The sequence below is a fragment of the Colossoma macropomum genome, unplaced genomic scaffold (assembly GCF_904425465.1).
Source record: "Colossoma macropomum unplaced genomic scaffold, Colossoma_macropomum, whole genome shotgun sequence".
NCBI lineage: Eukaryota > Metazoa > Chordata > Actinopteri > Characiformes > Serrasalmidae > Colossoma > Colossoma macropomum.
The window spans coordinates 10,432,985-10,451,712 of NW_023494802.1; the positions used below are offsets into that span (position 1 = coordinate 10,432,985).

Consider the following 18,728-nt stretch of genomic DNA (forward strand, 5'->3'; position numbering starts at 1 on the left):
CTTTTTTCTCAATGTTTAAATTCAGCAAAGAGTGATCTTTAAAACGTGCAGACGTGTGTTCTCTACAGAGGATATGTGAACTTACTTTTACTTAGAAAATCAACAAAATGTAATGTGACCGGGGTGCCCACACTTTTTCACATGACTGTAGATAGCTAGATAGATAGATAGATAGATAGATAGATAGATAGATAGATAGATTCTTTACAGTTTCAACTCCTTGAGTTTGGTTAAATATTAAGGCCGTAAATCTTACAGGTGAGTGAACTTTGGCAGGTTGGGGGAGGAGCACCTTCCACATAACCACGCCCTCTGCATTCCAATAGGCGGGACCCGTGAGGCTGTGCGTTTCTCAATGAGGCTGTGGAGAAGCAGCTGGAGCGGCAGCAGAGTCAGCGAGGAGCTCACAGCACTTTAACACCACGAAAAGGGAAGCATGGATTACCGTCGGATAAAGCGAATTTTATTTGTCAACGTATTTATAAACTGCATATTCGTTTCTCTTCAAAATAAAGAAGGTGAGTAGCGTTTTTAAAGAACAGTTAGAGGAACTTTGGTTCTGTCTGAATGTTCGGCTGGACTTTTTCCTCACATGGCTGGCAGGCTGTTCACTTTGCTGCAGCACCGCGAGCCACTTCCTCACTCCGCTTACCTGCTACTCTTTTACTGCCACGCCGTTTGGTTTTAATGGGGGTAAAAGTTCTTGGGCGATTTCGAAGGGCAGCCGATGCAGTCCACTAAATTTAAAGTCACTTTTTCTTGTTTGATGATTGACAACATAAAAAAGTACAAAGGTTTTATCCAGTTGTTAAAACTCCACAGCCAGTCTGATGAAACTAAGTAACACACAACATTATTTTAAAAATAAAAGTAGCTTTTTACCATGTAAATAACAAGAAGAGGTAAAACTTAAAGAAATTAAATATAGGAACAAAAGAACTTTAGAGAAAGTCAGATTGTAGATAGAAGAAAAGAATCTCCAACTTTAGAAACTTTGAGTTTCAATCTGAGGCACTAAGTTAGAGGAATCTCTGTCTGCTCATCTAGAGTTAGACTGAGACTGACCTTCTCTAGAGCCCTTGTTCACTGCTTTTAAAGAATGTGTGACTTTACCTGCAGCCTAATAATGATAGGCATTCCTGTGGAATGTGACTCAGTAAAATATGAAGTGCGAAGCTGATTTTTTTCCCTTTAACACAGAGGTGCTGTTGGACATGGTGGCGTCCGGAGGGGAGTTGGGTTGGCTGACCTGGCCTGATGAGCAAGGGGTGAGTACATGGATTGTGCTTCTCTTTCATTTTATCCACTTCTTAAACACTCTGTGATGCCAAATCTTGGACTTTGACACACGTTCAGGTTTATTCATTCTGTCTCAATGATTTCACACTCAGTTTCATAATTTGGAGGGTTTCTGGTGCAGAACAGAAGCTCTTCTCGCTCGGCAGAGTGTCTGTGGCGCTCCTAGAAAAGTCTGCAGCTAGTTTGCTGCTTTAGAATATTTGTGGCCTCGTGTGGTTTTAAAGCCCTGTCTTCAGGATTGTATAACTAAGGGTGTAATTAACATTTCAAGTTGGACACATGTGGTGCTTCTTGAAACATGTGAGTTTAGCAGTTTTGTTAAGTTGCCTCTTTTTTTTCCTTTTTGGCCCAAATAAGATGCCCATGGAAACTTTTCCCAAGCGAAATTTCCCAAGATTCCCGAGTACATTTTCCAGATAATGGTAGGACGTTTAGTTAGGAATTTACATTAGTGCCCCACCTGCCATGCTCTTGAGCCTTTGTGCTTTATGTGTCTCATTTCCATGTTTAGTCACATTGAATGCTAATGCAAATCGCTCTCTTACCATGTTAATGGTGCTGGACAAGATGTTGGGGCATGTTTGGTCTTGTATTCATTAACTCGCTCTGAAAGTTATGTTTTCTAGAACCTCTCTTTGAAATTTATACAGAGTCTTTGGCAGTTTGTGAAGAGTTAGATGGTTTCTGGGATATTAGGCAGTACATTTTTTATCATAGTGGAACACTTATTGAGGTAAACTAACTAAATGGCTGGAATTCTTTTAATCCCGTACATGCAGTGGTGGGAAATATGGCAAAAATACAACATCATAATACTTTGACTTTTGTGATACACAATATATCACTATACATGTATTTTTCTGTTATTTGATGAATTGCAATAGACAAAAGAACCAGTGGTTTCACACATTGCCCTGTACTAAATCTATTTAAAAGGACTAATTATACTCCCTTTGTAGCAGAACGTTCAGTTGGTCAGTATATTTTAAGCACTGATGATATCCATGATATACTGAGAAAAGTATTTTGTGATGTAATTTTTCTCGATAATGCTAAATATCATCTTAATGCCCAGCCCTACATACATGTCACCACTTGCAATTTAAACTGGCAATTTAGTACCACATAAGAGAAGAGTTTAGGTGCAGGCAAACAGAGTTTAGGTGGAGGCAAACAGTCAGCATGTTTGGGCTGTATGGGAGCTTAATTGCACTATTAAAGAGCTGCTGCTCGTTTAAAGAGAGTATAAGACCCTTTAAAATGATGAAATATGTTAACCCACGGAATAGACTTTTATAGGAGCAGTTGCTCAGCAGTTGCGTGGTATGGACTGTTTTATTGTTGTGCCACACACTGTGAAAATAACGCACCTCTCCTGTAATTAATGGCATAGTGGCAGTATACAGAGGAAAAGCACACAAGCGCTGCCTCTGAAAACTTACATCAGTCCATTTACAGTAGTTGGAATTATGTGCTATTCTCTGCCAAAGGATAATGGGTAATGAACCAGGATCCTCACTAGTACTTAAGATTCCACACTGGAGACACTTTGTGTTATTTTTGCCCTCAGCAATTGCTACTTGGCAGCCTTGGGTTTGACTCTTCCTCACTTGCATTAGAGGTGGGAGATATGCTGGTATAGAAGTGAATACTGCCATGATGTTTTTCCATGATATGGAATGATATGGAAAACGACAAAGCCAAGCATGTGTGGGAATATGATGAAGCTTTCAGCTAATGTTGCGCAATAAACTAAGGAAATAAAAGAAGGAGAAAGTTCTTTAATTGTCTTGGTTTTAAAAACTTTTTACGTGTTTCCTTTGGGGTTTATAATTTTTTAAATAAATTTTATTTATTTATTGCTATATCATGATATCATGTCATATTCTGGATAGTGGAAATATTGTGATATAAATTGAAGTTAATATTGCTCTTCACTAACTATGTCCATCTGTTTTTCTTCTTCTTCCTGTTGTAGTGGGAGATTGCTCAGCAGGCTTTGAATGGCTCTTTGCTCTATAACTACTTCATCTGCAACGTGGGGGCAGGAGAACAGGACAACTGGCTACGGACCACGTTCATACAGCGCCACCCGACTGCCACTCGGGTTTTTGTGGAGATGCGATTTGTCGTGCGCGACTGCAACAGCTTTGGTGCGGACTCGCTCACCTGCAAGGAGACTTTCAACCTGCACACTTCTGAAGCTGATGCTGATATTGGCACCAGCTTCCGCAAAGGCCAGTTCCGCAAGGTGGCCACCATCGCGCCAGATGAAATCTCTGGCGTCGGAGACATGAAGATGAACACAGAGACTCGGGTGGTGGACAATCTGTCCCGGAAGGGCTTTTACCTGGCCTTTCAGGACATTGGGGCCTGTGTGGCTATTTACTCAGTCAGGGTGTACTATAAAACGTGCCCAGCCACGGTGAAGAGCTTGGCAGCGTTCCCTGAGACAGTGGCAGGAGGCGAGAACCAGGCCCTGCGGGAGGTGGCTGGGGCTTGTGTGGAAAACGCTGTGAGTGAGGACCAACCGCGCATTTACTGCACTGTGGATGGTGAATGGGTGGTGCCAGTGGGCCAGTGCCAGTGCCGTTCGGGATATGAAGCTAAGAATGATTCGTGCCAAGGTAAGACATGAGTCCCTTTGTCTAGCTCGTACAGTCCGTGAGTCGATTGCCAGCTGTGGCTGCCGTCAAGCCTGATATTCATTTGAGAAATGTTTTTTTGGTTATGGATTTGACCTGAAAATAGTACAATATGTGTTTTTAGCATTTGTCAGCATTGGTATTTATTATGGAGGATTATGTGTATTTCGTCAGGGGCTTTTGTAGCATCATAGTGGAATACCCCCTTGGGTAAACTAGCTCAAGTTAAATGGCTGGAATTCTTCAACCTTACCATACATGTCACCACATCTACTTTGACTATGAGCAAAAATGTGAAAACTACCACTTTAGTACCACATAAGAGAAGGTCTAATGGAGACATTTTTTTCGACTGGTAAACAAAACTCAAACCACAATTAAAACACAAAACCAAAAAAATCTGAACTTTACATAATTGATGGCTGTCTGTTACAATTTTTTGTCCAGTACCCCTAAATTAATGAAACTTTAAAGCATTTTTTACTACTTTTCAAGTACCAAACAATACCTTAACCTCCATTTCTTTCAGAGCACAGCGCCTGAAAAAAAAGCTGTGCATTTGAAGCATGTTTTCTCTTTACAGTCGGAGATCTGACCCTTTTAACCCCAGCATTTTTAGTCAGTGACTGTTTCAAAGGCAGAAGTTTTTTATGGACTTAAAGCCTGCCTCAGAGCATAGCTCTCCAGTGGCCATGTATAACTACAGCTTGTACTTTTTTGTTGTTTTTTTTCTTTCCTATCCTTTTTTTCTCTCATTCTCTGTTTTTTCTCTCACCACACTAGTGAGAGTTCAGCCATTTGACATTCAGGTGTTTTGTGACTGAAGAAAATGTTCATGGGAGTCGCGGCATGCTAGGGCCTGTTCTGAATCATTCCATTACAAATGCCTTCAAAACCCCAGCACTTTAACAAAGCTTTCCCAATAACAGTGACTCTTGTAGAGGCAGGTACCCCACCAGCCTACACCAGCACACCAACCGTTTTCTCAAACAGGAGTTCCTCACTGCAATTCAGCTTTGTTTTTTAATGAATCATTAATACCAAACAATTATTAACACTTTGTTAATATGTCTGTAATTAGCATGTGTTAATTGATATTAATTCAAAGCGGAGAATCAAGTGCACAGGTGTGTGTCTGTGTGTGAGTGTATGTGTGGTGTGTAGGAGAGAGAGATAGATGGAGGTTGAGACAGGCCGAAAGGGAGGGGATGGTGAAAAGGTTGGGGAAAGGAATGTTAAGGTAGCAGAACAATGTAGTGCAGTGTTTAACTCTAGCTATTGGTCCCACTTGCCCCCACCTCTTGTGGTGCATTCCTCCTAGGTTTACCAAGGAGCCTCCCCTATTACTGCAGGCAAGAGGAATTCCCTAGGGAGAGCTCCAGGCCAGAGCTGCCTTTCAGTGATGGATGTACAGTTGTTAAAAAAAAGTCTCTTATATCCGGACGTGTACGATGTAGCCTGACCTATTGTTCCAAAATTACAGCCTCACCTAGGATATTCAACAGAACACTGGCCAAGAAAGCTGTAATTCTATACATACTCGATATGAGTTTTTGATTCTGAGGCCAAGATTCAATAAGCCTTTTGGTATTTTATGGGTTAAAAAGTATTGATTCTTCAAAGTTCTAATTATAAACTGCACAGATAGTTTGGCTTTGAAAAAATACAAATTTATTTCATTTAAATAAAAAAATGCAAAGTGTCTTTTGTGCAAAATAGTGATCTTGTAAAGCATTTTAAATGTTTTGCATGTTCGATTTTTCAATATATTGAAATTGGTCCACCTTTATTGATCAATTTATGAGTCCTTCAAATTACTAAGAAACTGTCAATGGGCTGAAAATAAATTACATTCACTCCACAGTGGAGCTGCTGAAGTAACCGATGAAAATAAAGTCTATCTATACAAATGCATGTCAGTTATCAAAGAATACTTATATTCACCCTCATACATAGACCACCTTTATGATTAATGATAAATTGGATCATATTTTGTCAAATTAGCACGATTTTAATACTAGTACTAGTTGATTTTCTTAATTCAGACTGTTTTCCCCCTCAAACATTTAATGTGCATGCACTTTTACTGACTTTTTGTATTCACATGCATTTTTATCAACTTCACTTAAATCAGTTAATTTACCCTCAAAGCACAGTGGCAAAGACATAAAACACATGCAGCCCATTCAAATCCAATCAAAATAGGCCTGTATATTTTTAGAGCTGGACAATTTGTTCCCCGGGGAGAGCTCCAGGCCGGAACTGCCTCTCAGTGATGGATCTGCAGTTGAAGAGCAATCAATAAAAGAGCACTAGAGAGTGTGACAGGTTAAATGAGTGAGACAGCCTTCAGTCAAAGAGTACAACAAGCTGGAGTAGGGGAGAGCAGTGGCACACTCAAATGTGCACACCTTTCAGGTCGATTCAGTGTTGACACTGACACAGTTTTCCAGCCATAAAACACACCCTTCCACACTCATAATCTTCTCTGGCATAAAGAAGCACATACCTTAGCTGACCACACAAAGCCTCACTGCCCGACCTACTGCTTAGATTGCGCAAGAAACCTATGCCCACGCCCTGTCACAGGCCGTAAAGCCTTCTGACGCTGAGTTTGACAAATAACTATAGTTTTTGGAAGCCACTAAAGGACATTGGCCGCCATGTTGTAGGTGTATGAGGGGGAAAAAAGAAAGCGGTCAGGCACTGGTCTGGGATCCTTTAGGCTGTTTTTTCCATTTTAAAGGAGGTCTTTAACTGTAATTGATTTTTTTTCCCTTACTGGAACTAAAATGGTTGGTGACTAAGTTAGAGCTCTGATGCATGGTTAGTGATTGGTTGGGTAGTAATTGACTTGGGTGCGGATACGTGTGTTCGTGCAGTAAGTACTGGTTTTGCCTGCAGCTCTGTCTTATGACTTGTTCTTTAGATTTCTTGCTTGTTTTGCTCCTTTGTAGTGTTGGCGTTCTAGCACAACCTTGGGTGTGACAGAATGACTTTGTCACATTTAATGATTAAATTAGAACAGAGAAGAAAAATGAAAGCAGTCACTTCGCCTGATGTTCCCAGTTAAAAAGGCAACCAGTTCCTCCTCCGTGTAGCCTGACCAATTGTTCCAAATTGCAGCCTCATCTAGGCTATTGACCATCTGGCCTCTCTCTGGCCAATCTATGGCACCTCCAAACCACAGAGAAACAACTGGCTGAAAATAGGTTATATACAACCCCGGAGTTCACAACCTGAGTGGCGAATGCGTTTAATTCATGCAGTCCATTGAAATTCATCAATAATAAAAATAGGCCTGTATGTTTTCACTATATATATATCTATATATATATCTATATATATATATATATAAATATATATATATATATATATATATATATATACACACACGGATATAATATTATTGTTAATCTACAATTTTTCAAGTACTATTGCTGGCTGCAAACAATCACCAAGGCGTCTGTCTGAAAATACACCCTTCCATGTAATAGCCATTGAGATTTGTTTGATCTGAAAAACTAGGCTGCTGAAACTACTACAGCTTCACTCTGTTCTTTTTATATGACTCTTTTGGCTCTGTGATAAAAATAAGTAAATAGTTCCAAAAATCAGCATGTTAAAAGAAACCTTGTATTTTTATTGTTGTTGGCTGGTTTACCAGTGGTATTATTTTTGGCAAGGAGTGCAGGTCGTGGAAGTGACATGTACTGAAAATTTAAACATCCAGTTTCACACGGCCCTGTTTACACTGCCTTGTAAATGTCGAGTATTGTACTGTAAATAAACAGCCTTGCTTATCCATCGTCTGTGTCTCAAAGACAAATAGATGCTTGTAATTGCACACCGAGTTTACATGAGATTCATCTAAGATAAACCATGAGCCCGAAGCTTTGCTTATCATAATGTGTTGGTAATACATAACACTGTAAATTACAGCATGAGGGTTTGTTCAGATTTTGAGATGCAAGCACTAAAATTGCATACTTCAGAGAATTGCATGTTTCTGGAAAAGAGTTTAAAAGTGCACTGCTTGTAAATAGCCACTGATTTAATTCTTCCACTAGTCTGACATGAGCACTTCCCCAGGGTTTTTAGACCCTGCTTGCTCTGGGGCCATGCGGAGAGATCTGCAGCATAATAGGAGGATAAAGAAATCAACCCCGAGCCGAGTCTAACTGTGGCCCTCATGCTGGGCTGTTTGCAGAGTTTACCGGCCCAAAGAGCACATTGTTTCGCAGATCTGTGGAGGTGAAAGGTGAGAGGAATGCATAGATGATGGTGAGACAAATGTGAACAGCATTTTGTTCTTCGGAAAAGAGCTGAAATCGGAGTATTTTGTGTGCGCTTTTTAACCATGTGAATACAACAGGCATCTGAGAGCGTGCTGGCAAGCACTTTGGAAATATGTTGAGCACAGTGGTGATCTGTAATGCTTTAGGTTTGTTTCCTTGGCTGACCTGTAATTACTCCCACCTTTCCTTCAGGCGAACGCTCGCCTCTCTGCTTCTGCTTGAATAACTTTGCTCCCTTTCCCATCTTAAACCTGTAGTTCCCCTTACGTTATATATTTATAACACACATATATAAGATTTATGTTTACTTATCAAAAAGCCACTGCTTAGACATTTCAGTTTAGTTTGAGGCAATGTTGGCTTCTCTTGGCAGGCGGAGAAAATGAGAGGAACTCTTATGGAAATGTGCTCTTTGATCTCCGGCCAACCCAGTGACAACTTTTCATATCAGACCATGTAGCGTGGAAAACATGATGACTGTGACTGTGCTCATCTCATCTCATTGTTTAACCCATGATTAATTTAAGAAATGCATATGCACAACTGGGGCCTGTTACTCTCCATAGCAGTGGCCAAGAGGATGAAGTGGGAGGCAAACAGAATGGATGGCAAAAGAACTTCCTTATCATGAAATGAGTCACTAAGAGGAGGGAAGTCTCTGGATATTTCCACCCCACTGAAGCGGTGAATAATTTTGATGAATTTTGGCAGTGTTGACCCTCCAGCATTTTTCGCTTGCCTGTTTCTGTTCTGTTAGGTATTGCTGATTGTGTCCATGTTAAATTCTACAGCCAGTGCTATGCTAAGGTTTAGTTTAGGTTTTGTCTTGCCAAGCAACTCCTTTTGGGCCGTGTTTCCTGTGTGTGAAATTCCTATGATGGGGGCAATGGGTAGGGAGTGTGTATGTGTTGAGTGTATTGTGCTGTTGGGGTGTGAGGTCAGCACTTTCTTGTCCCCACGTCAGTGCGGCGTCCCCCCCAACAGGACGAGCTACAGCGGAAACCGGAGGCCTGCTAATCCTCTCTGACCCTGCAACTCGTCGGCTCAGGGATTTCTATTGTTGAACTTATTCACTGGCTTCATTCACTCATTTATTTTCCTGCTATTAAGGAATTTTGTTTATTGGTTTGCTTGGCCTTTTTAACCGGAATTGGCATTTGGTGCTGCCACCTGAATCTGAGGAAACCGGGACATGAGCCAAATCAAGAGAAATGCGCTTCTGATGATCAGAGCTGTAATGAAGCTTACTTTCTCATAAAGCCTTGAAAACTCCATCCAAACCACAGCCTGGTCGGAGCTGTGAAAGCCTCTTTTAGCGTCCAGCTCTTCTGTTAATTACCAAATCCTCCAATCCTACTGTCTTAGCCTCCTTTTGCTCTCTCTCTCGTCTTCTCTTCCTCTCCGTCTTTCTCTCCCTCTCCTCCTTGAGGAGGAGTGAAAAGTGTGAAAAGAAAGGGATTAGAGCATTTATTGTGTTGGTTAACGACCAGATGAAAGACTGAGTGGAATTGTAAAGCGTAGATGTAATTCTCTTACAACTGGTCCATTGGGCTGATAATCCTTCGCACTAATGCTTAGGCCATACCTAGCGCCTTTCCCCACCTCCTGCCTCACCCCTAGCTTCATGTTACCACTGCCCCCCACTCTAAAGCCCTGGCTTTGTCTCCACTGGCCACATGACCACTCCAACAGACCATGCTGGCAGATGTCAAAGATTAAAAAACGTTGTTGTTGGTATAGGTAGACTTTAGACTTCCACACACTGGAAATCGATCTTATCTGAGGGAATGTAAAGAGACTGGAAGGAAGACTGGAAAGGCAAACGCTCTGAAAGAACCGAAAGCTCAGGATTTAGCTGAGCTTTTGGTTCTTCATGTTATCCAAGGAAGGCTGCTTAGAGTTAATAGCTATAAAATCTCTCAGTTGATTGTCTTAATCTTCATTCTTCATTTTCTCATAGAGTATATATACACATATGCATGCGTGTATGTTTGTGGGTTTTTCCTTCCTTCTTTTTATTCCCACTGGCCTTGCTTCTGAATTTAACCTCCTCCCCCCCGTGTAACGAGCCCCTGGTTGCTGTCCTCACTCACTCCTCTGCTGTGTTTGTTTTACTTGGCCATCAGCTCCCACTAGAGCAGGACACTTTAACTCACTGCTGCCCGGGGCCACATGTAAGCCCTTCTGAGCCCAGACTCAAATGACTGGGCCTTTTGTTTTCCGTCCTTTTTCTTATGCGAAAACGATGCCGTCTGACTCCTGTCCTGGAGGGATTCCTGTTGTCCAGCCAGCATGTATACACTCATTCATTCACCACCGTCCCACCCTCCATCCATTCGTGCATCCATCCATTAATGTCAGCCACTCGTCCGTCTTCACCCCGTCAGTTCCGCTCAACCCACACAGCTCCCAGACCCCAGCAGGCCACTGGAGAACAGGATTCGGCTACTCTCACAATAAACAAACAGTCACTCATAGCCTCTTAGGGCCTAATCCCCTGGTGCCAAACAGGGAGATGGGGAGGGGGAGGCCCGGGAGAGTTTGCAGAAACATGGTCCCATCTTATGGGGGGTGGGCAATATGATGATATAATATAGTTATCACAATACGTTATGTCATGATAAGCTAAGGGTATTTCTTTTCATTTTGCGCATATCCAAATTTTCTCAGTTTCAGGTTGAAGAATGAAATGCCTGTCTATTTCGAGTAAAGAAAACCAGAAAACAGAATTTTGTAATAGCAGGAAAATAGCATGTTTCTTTTAAGAGAGGTTTAGTAGGATCCCAAGTGGCTTACCTGTCTAAAGTTTCACCTTATTGGCGAGAGATCTTTAAACGTGGCACAACTCATACATGCAAACTTCTCGCCTTTCAGTGAGTTGAATTTCAGCAAATCTGATCTTTAATAGATTTAATGAGTTTTTAATTTGAGCAGGGGGAGGTGCCTGTTACCAGTAGAGAATTCAATCCCTCCTCTCACCAAATACAGCCCAGCTGCAGCTCACAGTCCTTATTCAGCCAGACCACAGATATAGTATTCAGTTTTTATTGGCAAATCAGAAAAAGAGAGAGAAACACATTTTGTGAGCTGTGAAGTTGGTTTCATTTTCACATATTCAGATTTCATTCTTTGGTAGGTTTCTGTCAGTGGGCAAATAAGTTTACCATGTGTAAATTATCATTGTTAACAAAAGACAATCAGTTTCGACATAGTTTGAGTCTATCTAGAATGTCTATTTCCGTGGACTGTCTTAACCGCTTTGACTGTCTACAAATTTCATTGCAAGTGGCGATCATTGGGGTCCAAGCACTATGGAGCCAGTAGAACACAAATGATGAGTTTTTAGAATGGCCTTTATTTATAATAGATGTGGGGTCCAAACTGAGGTTTGCACATATTGACCTTTTGATCTTGCAACAGATTTTAACAAATAAATTAAAAAACAATATAATCTTTGGACATAACTTGTATAATTGTTTAACCCAATGAGCTAAATAATTCCACAGCAGTTACCCCTGTCTTTTTGTCTCAGGGTGCGCCAGAGTTTTATGTTAAAATCACAAAAATTTGTCTTTGGAATGATGCTGCCAAGTTCCACTACATGGCATTGGTTTCTGAACTCGTCACCTTTTTCTCTGCTCATGGGTTTTTGTTTGACAGTTTGACAGCTGGAGCTGTTCCAGCTTATCAAATCTCAGAAAGAGAAAAGTCATGATATGCATTGTATATCATGAAAATCATTTCAAATATGATATTATGATATTTGCCATGTCGTCCACCCATATGTCCCTTCCATTTGAGCACTGGGAAGTCTATATTACATCGATGTAATGAGCATTCCTCAAAAGTAATAATTTCCATACTTTCCTCTGACCTCTCCTTGCTTTGTTGCCAACAAATCCAGTCCTCCTTTCCTTTCTCCAGAATCTGTAATGTTCTCCCGCTCACCCTGCGCATGCTTTGATTGGCTGCCCTAGGAAGGAAGCAAAGCGTCAGCCTCGTGCTTCCTGCTTCCTGTTGTGTCCAGTGCACAAAGACAAAGCCCCTCTCGCTCCACCACATTCCTCCTCTGTTTTGGAAAGTGAAAAAGTTTACCTCCCCAAAAAAAATCACACTTTTACCATGCCGTAAGCTTGAGCTGGAAAAATGGCCTAGATTCAGCAATGCTCACTTCTACGATTGCTTCTTTTAAGGAGTCCACCTAAGAAATACTTCCTTTTGTGAACTGTGGTGCATTTCGATAATAGGGTTAAAGACTCCACTGTAAAGCCTCCATACACTGCCCTAACAAAAACGCAGGCGGGTTTTTGTTCCTCGTCGTTAAGAAGCCAGCCCCGTGTATTCATGTGGCATGTGGCATCTCCACTATTTGCAACAAGTGTTTTCCCTCTAGCTGAATGGAGCAGCATTCTGCGCCTGTTGTCTGGGCCTGAAAGGGCCAGTGAATGCCCGTGGCTGGACTCTCGCATGTGGCCGTGAGCAAGCGAGGGGACCCAAGAATTCAGGGGATTATGGCTGGAGAGGCGGAGGCTGTGGGCATGTAAATTGGGGTGTGCAGCAGCTGTTCAGCTGCCTTATGGGTGAATAGGACAGTTCTTTTTCTTCTCTGACCCCCCCTCCCTTTTCTCTCCAGCCCCAGCAGGAATCGTTATCCCTCTCTCCATCTACCTCAGCCCCTCTCTCTCTCTCTCTCGCCTTCTCTATCTCCACCTCCCCACACGGTCGCCTTAATGAGTCGCAGTAAAGTCTCGGCAACAGCTGGCAGAGAAACAAGACGAGGAGTGGACTTGAAAGGAGAAATGAATAACGCCTCGGCTGGCTTTTGGTCGCCACACTGAATTCTTTTCATGCTGTGAATTTTCTTTTGAAATCGGAGAATGCGTGCTCTCATATATTTTGGGGTAATGTATACCTCCGCTTAAACCCCTCCTGTTTGAGCAAGTGGCCCAACCCAAAACAAGCCCTCAATTGGTACAAAGCCCCGAAGAAGGAAGAAGCACCGCACTTTGTAATTAATATTGTTGGCAAAATAGCTATTTAAACAGAAAGCCACCAGGAAATGGAAACAGTCATTTGGCGTGGGCGTCTTGAGTTACAGTAATATTTTGAATGGAGCTGAACTGAATGAAACAGGACGTTCTCCTCTGTAGGTTTTCACTCAAGCAAGAGTCCTTAAATCGCCTCAGTATCGAAACCAACACTGACTCCTCAAATATTTTATCTCCACTCTCGCTGTATCTTTGGCAGTATTCCAAAACCACAGAAACACGCACAAAACCAAACTGAATTTTTTTGTATTGTTTAACTGCATTCCAGTTGTTACGCAGTAATACGGATGATGATTTCTGCTTTGCTATGTTCCAAATTATCTTCTAATTAGTGCACATTTCTCTGAAAGTGATATAGAACCATTGATTCTCTGTGCAAGAGATAGAGTGGAGGACAGACTGGTGGAGGGGAGGTGGAAGTTGATAGAGGAAGGACATGAGCTGCACATGCTGGAATGTTTCTAGACCAATTCAGAGGAGACCTTTCTCTGCCTTCCTGTTTGTACAGTTTTATGTATGGTTGTATAACTACGTTTATGTTTGCAAATCCTACCCTCTGCCGTCCACGTCATTCAAGTCATGCTATATTTGTCAATGTTTTATAGTAGGATTCTAGCCATGTACTCCTTTCATGTGCGGTTATTGCCAGCGATAATAAAAGTATTGCGAGATTTGATGTTTATTATTAATAAGCAAGTGGAAAAGTTCTGTTGAAAGTCTATATTTCCAATATATGCCACATTTGTGTTATAAGTAATAGAGGAGATATTAGTATTATTTATTATTTGCAATACAAATGGGAAGACTCAAATACAAATATACTGTTTATACAGAATATAAATCTAATGTAAATGTATAGTTATCTAACTCACTATGTAATTAAATATTTATTTACATAGTCACTAGTGGTGTTGTTGATGCATTAATAATGCGTTAACACAATGCATTATTAACACTATTGATTCTTCAATGTCTTTAATGAATTTCCCTTCAAACCATCCACAGGCGTGGCTCCACACAATGTGGTGGGGCAAAAACGTAATCTTTCTAAAACAGAAGGGAAAAGATAAATAAATAAACAAATAAAAAAGCTAGTAGAACTGAATGACTGAGAAAAGACACCTAGGCAACTGACAGTCTGACTAAAACTAACTTTTTCAGCATTGTGTTTTGCTGAGAACTTCACCTCCTGTTTACAGGACTTTCATGGCACGTGTGAACCTGTATATGAACCCAGTGTAATACTGTTCAAGGGCTGCATGTGTGTATGGCGCAAAGCCCAACATTAAAAGTGTGCTGATGATGTCCCGGGTTTAGCATGTGAAAAGGGCTCGTGTTGTGACCCTGCGCTCTTTACTGGGTTTGGCTCAGATAGCTAACATCAATTCTTAGTTTAGCGTTAGCAGCTAGAAATTCTGAGACTGAAATTTAGTAAATTTTACATAGCATACATACAACAAAACACCAGCAATATCAGTCATATCAGGAATGATAGCACTGGTGCACACACTCAGCAGACCACTCTCGACAGTGTTCTGTCCAAATTGGAGACGGTGGATGGATTTATATTTAGGCAAATTTAGTAAATACACTCTATTGAAGCTTATTTTGTCCACTCATATAGCTGTAACAAAAATGCCCTGCTTTTAAAGACAATTTGGAGCAAATAAGACAAGTGTGATTAATCGTGATTTGAGTTAAATAACAAAAGAACGTCCATAAAGAATGTTCGGTCAAAAATGTTTCCGTGAAATCTGTTTAGTCTCTGACAGATGCAGTGTTGAACACATCCGTTGGTTTATGCGACTTGTTCTGTCATCTCGCTTGTCAAGTGTCGATGACAGTCTGGAATGTGGGATGACTGGTCCTGTTTGCAGAGATGAGGGGGGGATGGTTGAAGAGTGTGCCTTAGCCATGCTCAGTGAACTTTGTACAGTTTTATATTTCAAAAAGAAGGCTTCAAAAGAGGCTGCATTGCTGAACTCATGCATTATTGCGTTATTAACAGACACTCCCAAAGCAGTATCATTGTTAGATACTCTTTTCTTTTTCTCATCCAAGTGTTGCATGTGTGGTCTTTTAACAGAGTGTGAGCCAGGCTTCTTCAAAGCCTCAGTGTCCAACGAAGCCTGTGAGCGCTGCCCGAAGAACACTGAACCATCCAGCCCTGGTGCTCTGAGCTGTCCCTGCCTCCAGGATTTCTACCGGGCTCCAAATGACCCCCTGACAGCTGCCTGCTCAGGTGAGAAACTACAGCCTTCCTCTCCACACTGTCCTAATCCCCATTATAGCTGATAACAAGGACCTCGTCATGTTTTGGGAAGAGATCTATGGCATTTCCTTCATAGACTTTGCACATCTTCACCTTCTGAATTTCTTTGGAGCCTAAAACCCTAGTACAGTCTCCAGCTCTCAGCCTGGAGATGTACCATCTCACGGAGTTTAGTGCCAAGTAGGCATTTCACCATTCCAGTACCCAGCACTTTATCAGGCTCATACCGGCAGAAAATGCGAGATCAGATATTTGGAGGAAAAAAAAATGCCTGAACTTTTTGCCTGAACTTAAAAAGAATTGGTTGCAGTTGTGCTTAACATGAAGCAGAGACAAGTAGGTCACATGATAACAGTAACCTCTCTTTATACATTAGATTTTTGATGTGATTTTTGATATGAATACATTGATTGGCTGGACGGAAAACTGTAAACTCAGGTGAATCTCTAGGAGATGACCACTGGGCTACTGCTTCCTTTGCTCCCTGGGTAACTAATGGCTTGTTTATCTCCCTGTACTGTATAGGTTTGCCCTCAGCTCCCGAAAACCTGGCTGCCACCACAGCCCAGATGGCCGTAGGGAAACTGCAGCTGTCCTGGAGCCCCCCAGCTGACACAGGAGGGCGCACCGACATCACCTACAATGTGGTGTGTGATCGCTGTGAGGGAAGTGTGTGTCAGCCCTGTGGAGAGAAGGTGCGCTATGACCCCAGCAACATTGACTTGAAAGAGACCAGTGTCATCATTAGTGAGCTGGAGCCGCATCTGAACTACAGCTTCACTGTGGAGGCTCGCAATGGGGTTTCCCAGCTCAGCCCTCAGAGAGCCACCAGCACCATCAGCACTGCACTGCACTACACAGGTCAGCAGCATAATCGTTTGTGGAATGAACTGCTTGTGTCCTATAGGGTTGGGTATGCCCTCACAGCCCCACCATCATGGAAAATTCAGTCTGAGATTTTCAGTTTTTTGGTGTATCAAACAAGTCTATACTTGCCCCTCTAATACTGCCCCCTACACTTCCTGTAGTTTATTGCAGTCTGTCAGAGTGATCATGGATATCATATAAATATTACAAAGCTTTACAGAGCGCATTTGGTTTTAAAATGCCAGCAAATTCATTGTTCCACAATGGACTCCACTATTAACTTAGCACCAGTTTAAGTGTTTTTTTTGGCTTATAGTTTTATGCAAAAGTGGTCAAATTACAAATTGTGTTGATTTTCTAATGAATATAAACACAAATACGTCCACACTAACACATTTCTGTACATTTTAGTGCCCAATTCCTGTTTATTTGCTGAATTTAACGTTAACAACAATTCAACAATAAAATATTAAGTATGTGAAAAGATTATGGCACATTTTACATGTTATGTTTGCCAAGTATGTTAAACTCAGCAAATAAATAAAAACTGTGCACTAAAATATGCAGAGAATGCCACGTTTAAGTGTGTTCCATGCAGAGAATGTGCTAACTGATTTCAAAAGCATGTATACACAGCATGTAGTTTGACCAGGTGTGTTCAAACTTTTGCTTACAGCTGTAGACCTTTTAATTGTGGAAAGATTGCATTGTCCTTCATTAGTTTTGCATTGTGCTTCACAAAACTCATATTTTCTTATCACAGACCCTCCAAAAGTGACTGCAATGCACCTGGTTGAGAGCAGCCCTACAAGTCTGTCGCTGTCCTGGTCAGTGTCTCGCTGGGCCAAGCCCAGCTCCACCCGCTACGAGCTTATGTATCGCAAAAAGGTCAGTAGCCCTATCAAATACTAAAAATCTGGTAAACGATTAACTTGTTCCAGAATTCAGAATAACAGATTTAACTGTTAAATGTCCTTTACAGGAGAAAGACGAGGAGAAGAACAAAGTCACCACCTACACGGTGCTGGTCCTGGAGAAGAACGCTGTGCAGATCTTTGATCTGTCTCCCTCTACAGTCTATCTGTTTAAAGTCCAGGCCCTCAGCCCTGAAGGCAACCCAGGCAGCTACAGCATGGAACAGGAGTTTTCAACCCCAGCAGAAGGTACATGCAGAAAAAAGAGGTCAAACCAGTGAAATATCACTGTGTATGTGATCAGTGTTTACACTGTGTGTGAAGGGACAGGGTGGTAGTGACGTTGTTGTTAAGTGGCTCTGTACCAAGAATGCTGCATTGGTTTATTGCGTTTTGACTGTTTATTTTTTTTAATAGTGTTTTTGTAATCAAATGATAGGTTGTGTTTGTTTGATCGTGCTGTAGGTACACTGAGTTATTCAGAACCTGTGTGAATGCTTTGCCTGATTCCTGTGCTGTTGTTGTCTCAGTTCCTCCAAACCAGGGGAACACAGCTGTGATCCTTGGAGCTGCGGTGGGAGGAGGGGTCATGCTGTTCATCGTGGTGGTGGTCCTGCTGCTGCGCAGACGGTCAGAAATAACTCCTCTCTGAGTTCTTTAATTATTGATGTAATAATACAACATACTATACCGAATTGTATCGCAGCACATCACATTGTATTGTATTGTGTAGCATGTTAGCGTGGGGCTAACGTTGTGACGAGAGCATTATATCGAGATGCTGAGATCGAGCCTTTTATTTTCTATCCAAAACCACCTGTGAAATGAACATTATCTCAAATTTATCGCAAGTCAATATCTCAGGCATTAGGCGGCACATTGCTAATAATTTCATGTAATAACTTTCTGTGAGCATTAAACGCTCTAGACTCCTGCTTCCCATCACCACCACGACAAACAATTCCGATTCAATAAGTTTCTCTATTATGGCGCATTTCACACCAAACCACTCCGAATGACTTTGTTTACATCTTGAGCATTTAATAATTCAGAAAATTAGAAAAATCTATGAAGTTTATTTTTAACATAAGCCAGATTTTTAGCCACTTCTTCTTTTCTCTGTATAGAATCAAGAAGTCACTGTATTGTATCAAACGGATTCCGAATTTTGTGTATCTACCTGTAATGTGGGAAAAAAACAGTAATTCTTGTAGTGACTTCAGTGATTGGCTCCCTAGCTAATGACAATACCAATAACATTGCACTATCTATCCGGGTAGGTGGTTAAGATAAGAGAAATAGGTCGTAAAGGCATTTTCTAAGCCCTTTTCTAATCTCTGGAATACATATAAGATCTTTTATCGCATTGGTCATAAGCATTATGT

At 41.4% G+C, this 18,728-nt stretch overlaps 1 protein-coding gene across 1 annotated transcript in view; it reads left to right on the plus strand.

Annotated features, from left to right (window-relative positions):
- The first annotated feature begins 366 nt into the window (after window positions 1-366).
- epha2b (eph receptor A2 b) overlaps window positions 367-18,728 on the plus strand; it is a 29,427-nt gene continuing 11,065 nt past the window's right edge. Inside the window, exons 1-8 of the mRNA XM_036591044.1 lie at window positions 367-518; window positions 1,201-1,268; window positions 3,278-3,926; window positions 15,377-15,532; window positions 16,088-16,423; window positions 17,193-17,317; window positions 17,412-17,592; window positions 17,874-17,973. Coding sequence (XP_036446937.1) covers window positions 437-518; window positions 1,201-1,268; window positions 3,278-3,926; window positions 15,377-15,532; window positions 16,088-16,423; window positions 17,193-17,317; window positions 17,412-17,592; window positions 17,874-17,973 — 1,697 coding nt within the window. The 5' untranslated portion in view covers window positions 367-436. The remainder of the gene's footprint in view (window positions 519-1,200; window positions 1,269-3,277; window positions 3,927-15,376; window positions 15,533-16,087; window positions 16,424-17,192; window positions 17,318-17,411; window positions 17,593-17,873; window positions 17,974-18,728) is intronic.